General features: G+C 41.6%; 1 protein-coding gene across 1 annotated transcript in view; it reads left to right on the top strand.

Annotated features, from left to right (window-relative positions):
- The first annotated feature begins 6,680 nt into the window (after nt 1-6,680).
- LOC147889782 (DNA topoisomerase, type IA, core) overlaps nt 6,681-11,352 on the top strand; it is a 139,670-nt gene continuing 134,998 nt past the window's right edge. Inside the window, exons 1-3 of the mRNA XM_087391462.1 lie at nt 6,681-6,878; nt 6,966-7,022; nt 11,217-11,320. Coding sequence (XP_087247588.1) covers nt 6,858-6,878; nt 6,966-7,022; nt 11,217-11,320 — 182 coding nt within the window. The 5' untranslated portion in view covers nt 6,681-6,857. The remainder of the gene's footprint in view (nt 6,879-6,965; nt 7,023-11,216; nt 11,321-11,352) is intronic.

Below are 11,352 nucleotides of genomic sequence, written 5' to 3'. Positions count from 1 at the left end.
TTCCCTCTTTCTCTTGTGGAAACACATTGCAACAATCCGAAGGCCGCTTGAGTGAGCTTGATAAGTGTATGCCATGTTATGTCCCATTCCAAGTAATGTAAGGTATCAATATGTTACTTGATAAATGTATGCCTTTCAACCTTGATTCAAATGATTGTTTAAACTTATATAATACTTTGCCAGGCCCTTACCAGATGGAGAGATATGTTAGATTCCAAGACGTGGTAAAAAGAGTGGTGGGGCTGGATAAGAATGAGTATGGCTTCATTAAACATTATGGGGAGGATATGCTGGTATTTCATGTCTATTATTGATAATAAATGCTATCAAAATAGGTATAAGTGTTACATGAAGTATCTACTATTTTGCAGCTTCGTACTTCTATGTTAGCATTTGCATGTTGCAATGGAGCCCCATGCCACATATGTTCATAGTCGAGAGCAATCTTTTCTTTGATATTCATCAGCTCTGCAAGTGAGTGATGACATGTGGACCCACTACATGCCACAGGCTCAATAGATGCATGCACTTTCATCTACAAGTGCACCAACTCAAGGTGTTAGGGGTGGTCTAGAGCGCTCTACAATAGTTGTTTTGATGCTTTTGAATTTGTTGTGCATACCCAGAGGACTAATGTTGGAGATTGGTTGAGGCACAAACCCTCTCATAATGTTGATGTTGTTATTCATTTGATGTGGATATACTTGTGGTTGATAGATGTGTTACCATTGGTGTAGGCATCTTTTGTCAAGAGACCTTGTAGGGATGACCAAGAGGTTGGGAGGATGATTATTCTAATAATCCCACTACTCATTCATTTTATGACTAGTCAAACATTTGCTACCATTTACTATCATTTTGAATAATTATTTGCAATTTCTAGTGGTAAACTTTATTTCTGCTTAGCTAAAATTGGATATTGATATGGCATTTTTAATAGATAAATGTATATGCTTGCTTTTCCTTATAGTCGTGATATATTATTAAGAACTACAATAATCAACTCTTCATTCAAGGATTGGCATTAAGCTTGCCTTTAAGAATTGTAGTGGAGATTGTGTATGCACTGCCACCTTGTGTAAAACCTGGTGACCTGATATAGTATCATTGTAATTTGTGGAAATAAGATGCAACCCGCAGAAGTGGTTGGTGGTTGTATTCTTTGGAGTCATTCTTTGCTGTTTTTGTTGAAGTAGAATTGTATGTTGCCTGAGCCCTGATATTTCAATGGCTAGAGTAAGGTTTTCTGTAGTAGAGTCAAACTTCTATCGAAGTCTATTATACACAAATCCTTCAACCTGAATAGCTGAAACACAAACATCATCTTGATTCATGTCAGTAGTGAGCTGCAGAGAGATTGTATTTATCTTTTCTTGAGTGGGGTCAAGCCAGTTTTAGCTTGAAACCTTCACTGGTTTGTCAAATGCATTGCCATGAAGGTCAGCCAATTGGAAGGTGCCTTGATCAAAAGCCTCAAGTACCTTCAATGGGCCATCATATCTCAGCTTAAACTTCCTTAGCATTTTTCCCAACTTTGTGTTGAACATCAACACTAAATCAACCTTCTTGAACAACTTGAACTTTGTGTTTCTATTAATCCATGCTGCCCTCCTTTTCTAAATTATATCAGCAGTATGTGAGCTTGTGAACCTATCCTCATCCAATTATAGAAGTTGTTCTAATTTGGCATTGATATAGTCTTCTGGGGATAGTCTATTATCTATTGTCACTCTCAAGCTACCTGGGCAAGAAATTCCATAAGCATTAACTGCGTCATAGCCATACACTAATCTGAAAGGTGTTAATCCAGTTGCAACCTTGTGTGTTGTTCTAAGTGCCCATAGCACTAAATCCAAGTGCTGATCCCAATCCTCTGGGTGATCAGCTACTACTGTTCTTCTATACACTTTTTTCATCAATTTGTTGGAGCTCTCAGCCTACCCATTGGCTTCTGGGTAATAGGCTGTAGACTTTTTATGCAACATCATGTCCATTTTAGTCATCTTCCTAATTGTTTTGTTGATGAAATGGGTCCCTTTGTTAGACACTATTTCAATAGGAACACCAAATCTAGTGACAATGTTGTGATAAGGAAATGTGCCCATAGTCCTAGACTTGCATGTTTTGAGTGCTACAGCTTCAACCCATTTCGTACAATAGTCAGTGGCACCCAAAATATATTGATTACCTGAAAACTTTGTTGGAGGTTTGATGGGTCCAATAAAATCTAGTCCCCATTTCTGAAATGGTCCCAAAGGGAGAATGGGTTGATGAGGCATTCTATCAGTATCAAGTGGTCTATCATCCCTTTGGCATGGCAAACATGCCTTTGCATAATTGTGAGCATCTTTTAACACAGTAGGCCACCACAAACTAGCTTGCAAAATATTTTTACTTGTAATATCTCTAGAGAAGTGTCCTCCTGCCAGTCCTCCATGGGCTTCAGCTAGGATAGCCTTTTGCTCATGATCTTGTACACATCTTCTGATCACCTGGTCAATTCCTATTCTATACAAAACACCAGTAATTACTAGGAAAGGTCTGCTCTGTAAAATAAGTTTCTTTCTCTGATCCCTAGTTAATGTTTTAGGGATCAAACCATCAGTAATGCTTAAGTGTGTGATCTGTATTTTGATGTCGGATGATTTCAGTCAGAAGACTGTTGGATTGTGTCCCGAGTTGTCTGAGGTCAATCTTAGCCTTACCCTTGTTTTGTAGTTGTGATGTTATTGCAATCAGTGCATTACTCTCAAGTACTGGAGCTGTAGAGATTTATTTCAAACTTGTGCTTGATTGGGCCAGTTCATTGGCTTTGTCATCTCTCTTGGTGCATCTCCAAGGCTGGGCATTGGCTTTGTACCTATGGATCTTGTGACTGCTAGTGCTTGTATGTTCCTCTGATTTCTTTGATTTTGTTAATTGTAATCCTCATTGATAGGAGCCAAGTACACCATATGAACACCTTGTGGTGGTGGTTGCTGCTGATTTTGGTTACCTCTTGCATTATAATTGATTATAGGTATTCCTCTTTCTCCTCTGTGTTTGCACCAAAGCTCACATTGAGGTCCTTGCCTGTGGCCTTCCATGGCACAGTATGTACATGCTTGATCTTGGTTTTGCCCTTGTTGAATTCCCCAATTTTTCTAATTGGGTCTTCTTGGTGCTACATTGTGGAATCTTTGTTGTCCTTGCCTGCCTACTGTAACCTGATTCGCTGCCACATGTGGGGCTTGATTGTTTGAATTTGAACATGAGGAGGAACTCTTCCCCTATAACTTGGATATACCAGCATCTCTCTTTCTCATGATTGTCCTTCCCACAAAATGCACAAGCAATTTTAGGTGGGGGTGGAGGTGTTTTAAATTTGTTGCAACACTTCTTTTCAACAATTCAATCTAGGAGCTCAGCTGCTCGATCCACATATCGATGCATTGTCTCCCCTTCTTCTTGCCTCAACCGTGCTATCAATAGATGGACATTTTGGGGCTCCTTACCCTTGCCAAAATACACGACCAGTGCTATAGTCAAATGTGGCCAGCTTTGTCAAACTACAAGAGTTTGCCTCTCATACCAAATCTTAGCGAAACCATCTAAGAATATAGGAAGCACCAATAACCATTGATCCTCGGTGAGGAAAATTAGAGACACACATTGGCGTTTGAAAGAAACTAAGTATTCTCGCAGCTTTTCATCCATGCATCTAATAAATATCAAAATGTCTGCCATGAATAAGGAAGAGGTGAGAGTGAAAGGAACAAGAAAGAGAGTGATAGGATTAGGGGCCCATCAATGCATTAAATTGTCCACAAATATGATGATGTAAAACCCACCGATCCCACAACTCCAAAGTTGGAAACTATAACTCACGATCGGTGGGTGTGAAGAAAAGAGAAAATCAAAGGGGGGAAATAATGAGAATGAGGGGACGGAGTTATACAAGGCTAGGAAGTACACTAAATGAAAATGTACAAAGGGCTTAGTCCCTTTCATAAAACGAAGAGACTCCTTTGATGGTTTCAATTTACACATGGAAGGAAATAAGGGATGGAAAATTGTACAAAAGTGACTCGAAAGTAAACGAGTAGGAAGATTAATTGCTCCAAATCCATTGTGGGTGCTATGGAGATTCAAATCCCAGCAGTCACACTAAAACTGTAGTGGGATTTTGAAACCACCACAAGGCGACAAATGAAACCCATCTTCATTATGCACAACCATAGGAGTGAGTGAAAATGGGGTAAAGGTAGCGATATGGGTATAGGAGAAATGGGAAGGAGAGGGAAGAGGAGGGTGTGTCCCAATAAATTCATCCTCCTGCATGCATAGCGTGAGTGTGAAGGCATCTTCCATGTGTGCAAGGAGGATGCACACTCTCAATAGCATGTGACAATACTTGCCCTCACAAAAGTCAAACCTCCCTATCCTAAGTCTAAGATGCCCCATGGCTCTCAGTTTTATAATATGTAGGAGGACAAGTGGAGGGTTGGCACAAAGATTCTTGCCACCTCATCCTACTCTTCCCCTTATTGAAATATTCTCTCTTAGACTATACACAACCATTGTACATGGGACTAGCCCTTGTGGAGGAGATTCTTCTCTACCTCCACCTCTCACACCTCTTTTATACTATATATCCCATTGACCTTGGCCATATCTTACTTAATGCTTGCATGGGACCGCCTAGGTGGAGGGTGGCACACAAAGATGCCTTGTCACCTCAACCACATTTTGCATACGATACTGTTATTTCCATGGACTATGCACACAAGGTCCTCTTACTTGGAAGGATGGCACATGGACATGCCTTGTCACCTCAATCTTAGGCCCTAAGCACATAATATACTATACTCCTAATTCCACATCCACATTTACAATCCTTACATAAAACATTTTCTTGGTAATTTTTTCCTTATAACACTGGATAATAAAAACACAGGGCTATGGCTATTTCTCTATGGACATAGCCCACACTAGGTGAACTACGTATTTTGGTGTCTCTCTTTCTCTTCCATTCTGTGCACTTTCTGTATTGTGCCACTTCTCACATTGTTGCTCTGTTGTCGCAGTGCCCCTAACAATTGGTATCAGAGTGTTTGTTTGAGCAATGCCCATTTGACTCATTTGGAATGAGGTTCTTGGTTTGAGTGGGAGCAATGAAGGAAGAAGGCTAGTTCAAAATCGAGAAGTTCAATGGCAAGAACTAGTAGCATTGGAAGATGCAGATTGAGGAGTATCCATACTAGAGGGACCTTTTCTTACCATTAGGCAAGATCGTAAAGAAGCATGCAAGTATGCCAGCTGAAAACTAAGAGATTCTTAACACAAAGGCAATAGGAACGATATGACTATGTTTAGTAGCATCAGTGGCTTTCAACATCCTTGATTAGAAGAGAACAAAGGACTCGATGAGAATGTTGGATACATTGTACAAAAAACCATTAGCTTTGTGATTTGAATGCTATAATGTTCATTGTTTGATGTTTGATGCCATGATATTCTCCACACTGTGTTTTAATTGTTTTTAAGGGGTCATATTTTATCATGTTAATGTTTTCTACAATTCCATGATCCTTTCCCTTGCTTCTATTAAAAAACATACGAAATACAAATGCTACGCCTCAAACATGAAAGCTGTCCGAGACTCATATCATACCACAACTATATTGTACACCTTATGGGTGTAACCATTGATATAAGAATTGTACAAAGGCGGCGGAACCTATAAAACTGGGAGGTAATTAATCCATATTTCACCATATCAGGAATATGTAATGCAAGGCATTCTTATGCTATTCAATGTAGGCTACTCTCTTTATCATAGAATTCAACTTCTAAAACCAAAAAAAGATAGAAAGTTTGCAACAAGATTGTAGCTTAACGTTTACCTAAAATTCAGTGGCACCCAAGCCAAGTGATCACCTTCTAGAAATATGAGAAGTAGCACGATTATTTTCCAAAAGCAGAGACAAAAACACATCAAAAGAAGAGGGCCTCACTTCTGCAATCAGTTTTGCGTCTCCAAGACCCAAGCACAAGGAGAAGAGGATCGGGGTCAAGATACCACTGTGAGTCCTTGCCCCACTCCATGAAACCTGCAATCCCGATAGGCTGAAAGGCAACCTCCAAAAGAATATCATCACAAGATCTGGTAAGTCTGCCTCCCGATTGAACATCAAAGACTAGGGTATCCTCATGTGCATCCTGCAGGGCAATAATCTATAACGGAATGCCCGTCCTTGAGAAAGCTCCCCACCAAGCGGACTCTGTGATCGGCATGTCATCTCTGTCAGCTCAAGAGAGGGTAACCTCAAAAAATGTATCCATATAAAGTCTTGAATTGTTTGCCAAAACATAAAAGGACACTTTTATGTCCTCTTTTGCTACCAAACTAGTGCTAAGGAGGTATTGATAATCTCATTTGAGGAGGGAGTGCAAATAAGGTCAGGTTCACCCGCCATTCTCGAAAAGCTCTCCTAGTTGGTCTAATAGGTGGGATGGGCCCGTTGTGTTCGATCCATGACGGCCGCCCACTCCATGGCCAACTCCTCCAACTGCTACATGATTGGCTCATTCCATCTCCTCCAACTGCTACACAAATTAAAGCACCCTGATGTACAGCCAAGGCCATCCTTCAATTCTATTTCCTTCTCAATGGCGGCGGGACCTGGTGTGAACCACCTACATTATGTCCCTTGAAATTTCGAATCCCAAACCATTTGAGCACGCCCATATGGCATATATTCAGAATAACAGCCATGGCTGGCGGTCTTCCATGTTGCGACATGCTAATCTGTGTCCACTCCTTCTAATGAAGTTTTAGCTTTCATGTCGATGCATTATCACAATCAGAAGGTGCAATGGCTCCGACCGTCCTTATGGTACGCGCCTTTCGACCTTAGCGTTCTCTGAAGTCAGCAACCTCAGCTTTCCAAGATATTAAAAATTTACTCCCGGTTCTTGAGCAGGTGGCAGAGAAGCCCAGCATTGCTGCTTCCATTGCGTCCTTTCTGTCCTTAGGCCGGGTTTGTGGTCTATCCAAACCTGATTATGCTTTACTTAAATCTCTTTTGTTTGGCCAGGTCTAGGTCTAAGCCTTTTTTTTTTCTTTTTCAATGAACGGTGTGCGACGCCCTTTTTCGCTCAACGATCACTTTGTGTGACCGGGTAAACTTTTGGAAGTGCTGAAATATTTTTGGTACACACACTTTTGTGTGTGTAAAAGAACCTTTCATTAAGGTGGTGTACATTCACAGCTGTCCCAAAGTGAGACAGCTACTACTCACACACTTTTTTTGGTGAAATCCATTTGTCATTAAATTACAAGGACGACCAGCTACAACTTTAGAAGCTGTCATTCTCTCTCTCTCACGCGTTCCCACACACACAGCGGGCAAGAGAGAGAGAGAGAGAGAGAGAGTTCTACTAACGACCTCAAGAAGAGAAAGATGGATCTTTGGGACAAGTAAGATAGTCAATACCTCATATCCCCATGATGAGTGCATGAAGTTATTACAAGCATATCTAGTTTGTGCTGCTGACAGATTGTAGTCAAAACCACATGAAATAAATCTTTGCTTCATCAGTTCAAGACTAAAGGGCCTTAGGCTAAGACTTGAAGTTCTCGATGATTGCTCTCCCTTTTGTATACTGCCCATTTTCCCTCCTTCCTAGCCTCCTTAACTTTAGTGAGTCTGCGGCATGGCTTTAGTGGGGTCAAGGTATGTTCCTTTGCCATCTAAGTCTTTGTGCCCTTAAGTTTGTATTCGAATCTTTGTCCTTGCTGCTTTGCTAGTATTGGGAAAATTCTGCTCACGTCAACAAAATCCCATTGATGTTTGGCACTCTTTCCTTTCTGAAATTTTGCTATGGGTCGGCCTCTCCATTGCTGATAGCTCACCGATTCCAAGCATTAGAGCTTTGTTAGATCTTGCCTTGTGGTCCGCCATCGCTTCATATATCGACTTCGGTGTACATCTCTCCTTTTATTGACTTCATCTGTGTAGTGATAATTTGAATAACAGTTTCCAAAAGTCTACGCAGCTCCACTCGAAATAGACGCAGCAGCCCCTTCAACAGTATATTGCCTTGCCTTTATAGTACCCCTCCTCTTATGGAAGCAATTCTCCCATAGCCTCTACAGCATGGCCTCAGTCATGGATAGCCTCATGGCCTCGGATAGTCCTCTAGTGGGGATTGAGACAAGCCCTCTACAAGCCCTGTTCAATGAGGAAGACCAAGAGTTGTACCAAGAGGACGTGGGAGGCCACATACCAGGATGAGACTTTGGAGACAAGTGGAGTGTGTGGATAAGGAGTGGCAATACTGTATAGATCATCTCTCTTTGGGACGATGTTTGTCGAGAGGCGTGACACATGCTAGGTTTTTGTGGATTCGAACTCGATGCCCATTCGACAAGTCCTCTTCATCGTTGTATTTTACTCTCCCCTGAGACCTCACACTTTGCTTGAGAGGATGTTGAGACTTCACCATACACAGCTCTATATCCAGACATAATGGATTTCTCGAGTTGCAGGGAAATTCTCCTTGTTGGGGACTTCAACATGAGGACGAACACACGTCAGGTATCACTTTCGGATTTTCACGATGACTCGATTTGATTGCTAGAGGTTGATTTGGCTGAGGCAGGGATATCTTGAGTTTCTGCACATAGGCAAGCCCTAGGCACTATTAGCACTTAGCCGTGGTATGGCCTTGTAGGCTAGTCTTAGAACTCAATCAACCCTTATGTTGATTTCACTGGTCAACCTATGGTTGACTTTGGGGCCATATAGGCTACCCCTTTGTAAATTTTGCTTTTGTCCATATGGCCATACAGACCTGTAGGGCGCTTGCGCGACCCTGCTAGGAATCCGTACGATTTGTCAAAAGATGACGACATAAGTGTTGCTTTGCTTGCTAAGTATGTCTTCCTTTTGTTTTTCATAAAAGTTTTCGTTTACCTCTTTTTTCTTCTCTTTCATATTCTCTTTTATTTTCTATGTAGATTTTTGATCTTTAGAACAACAATTGTATGATTGGACTTATTCTAGTCTTACAAAGGTATAGATTTGTCAAAAGTTGATTTCGGGCAATTTTGGGCTGTTTTTTGAGGTCTTTTGCTCAGATCTGGATTCTTTTAAGTCATTCGAGCCTTCCTCCAACTGCTCTAACCTGCTCTAGCACCATTTGGTTGGGATTTTCTCCCTCATTGTACTTGGTGTGCCATCTGTTGGTGTCCAGGAACTTTTGGGGAATTGTATCTGGATCGTAGACTAGACTTGCCTCTTCACCATAGGCACCTGCTGCATCGCAGCAACTTTTGCCACTTCTGGTTCATCTACCACTACTCCCTCAGTGTCTACTGTTGACTCTTCAACACAAGAACATATTTGTTGGGATCAACGAGATGCACAGGCACATGCAGTGATTGCCATGAATTGCAAGAGAGTTGTTATACCTCACATTCGTTCTTGCAAAACAACCAAGGTTGCATGGGATAGTCTATATCAAATACGCAACGAGGCCAAAGTTGCTTATTTGTGCAGGCAACTTGACAATGTTAAGATGAATGAAGGGTGCAGCATGGATGCCTATTTGACACAGGTCAAAGACTTCAGAGAGCAGCTCATCAATGTTGATGAGATTGTACTGCACTCACAGGTTGTGTCTACCACACTTGATGGTCCAGTTTGCGGCCGAGGAAGATATCCTAGTTCTTTTGTCTAGCTGCCCATGGAGGCTTGCCCATCGGACCGTGGTTGGAGCAGATGCGAGTGGAGGGGTAGTGCCATTGTTGCTCTGCTAGTTTCCTAGAGACGATCCCGCACTGCCTTTGGAGCTGTTGTAGAGCAGCGAGGATCTGGATGGGAGCCCTTAGGATCATGACCTATATGCAGAGTCTTCAGAGGGACTACACCTGGGGGATGGTGGCCTGGTTGACTGAGGGAGGACACGCGTTCCAGATTGATGAGATCTCCCTAGCATACCGGATACAAGGTTAGAGCATTCAGAGGATAGCACTCCATTAGGCAGTCCCTCCTGATAGCCTAGCTCTCCCTTCTCCTCTGGAGGACAGCATTTGGGAGGTGGTAGCCAGTATCATTGCGTGGAACATTTGGGTGGCTCGCTGCAGTCTCGTGATGGGTGAGCATCCGGTTCCATCTTCAGCTACTGTGATCGTGATCTGGCAAGATATCATCTACACTCTACGCTCCACCTGGGAGCATGGGACTCTAGGCTCTAGAGCGACTATCGAGAGGTGTGCTTGATTCTGCAAGGCTTGGCCTGCAGGAGTTTTCTACATCTTCATTCCATGAGGGATTCGCTGGTTGTATAGTCCCCCCACCTGGCTGTTAGTTCCTGTACCTGTACTTGAGATCCCCTAGGCAGTGAGCTGGGTTTCTCTGGAACAGGCCGGTTTTTTCTTTCAGCCTTTTCCTTGTTTTTTCCATACTCAGCACCTTCGGGACTGTTGTTTTGTATGAAGTCTTTCAAGCATTAATAGAAGGTTCCTTTCTTTGCAAAAAAAAAACCTTGCCAGCCCAATAGCTCTAAATCTTTGGGCTCCACAAACTGACTAACCTCATGGCGAGTGTTGAGGCATAAATTTTGGACGTGACACGCCCAAACGGTCGTGTAGTTTATGGGCTTATGGGATCCCCTGCTTCATGAGAGTTTTGCTTGTAATGTTTCAACGATGTTTTTGGTATTGGCATAAATTGAATCATAGGCAAGGCCAAGTAGGTCGAAAACTACAATTGGCATTGCCATTTTCTTATGTGGAAGTCATTAGGATATTGTAATAAATGAAAAACTCTATAAAATTGTCTCATCTTACCAATTGCTTCTTATCTTCTAGTTTTATTCTGATTGTCTTGAAAACGCTTAAAATGAAAATTTTTTATTTGTCCTCTTTACTTTTGCATGTGGATAAAATCGTATGGCACTCAAATAGAATTCCTTTAGACTTTTACTTTAATTACATGCAAGATTTCAGTTGAAAAGCAAGAAGTGGCATGCATATCTACAATAGCTACAAGGTCATGCATCAGGTTTTGGTTTTGTGTCTATAATGATCTAGTATATCTGCGTGGTTGTGTGAGTATTTACTAGCTTTGTTTGCAATTACTCTTATTGATTACAAGATATACGTGTTTTTGTATTTTGTTTCTTAGGAATATTATAACCAATCTCTTACTACATTTTTTTTGTGGCAGAGCACACAAAGGCGATCTTTCTTAGATGTCCATGAGTTTAATGGAAATTTCAAGGGCATGCAAGTACATTACAAGGTTACTTCAGTTATTGGACATGTTCTTAGGTAGGTCCACAATTGCCAACCATAATTCATAT

The sequence above is a fragment of the Dipteris shenzhenensis genome, chromosome 20 (genome assembly GCF_047967505.1).
Source record: "Dipteris shenzhenensis isolate YYH24624 ecotype China chromosome 20, Dip_SZ_1.0, whole genome shotgun sequence".
NCBI lineage: Eukaryota > Viridiplantae > Streptophyta > Polypodiopsida > Gleicheniales > Dipteridaceae > Dipteris > Dipteris shenzhenensis.
Note: the sequence above shows the minus strand (reverse complement) of the source record. Positions and strands in the feature narration are given on the sequence as shown.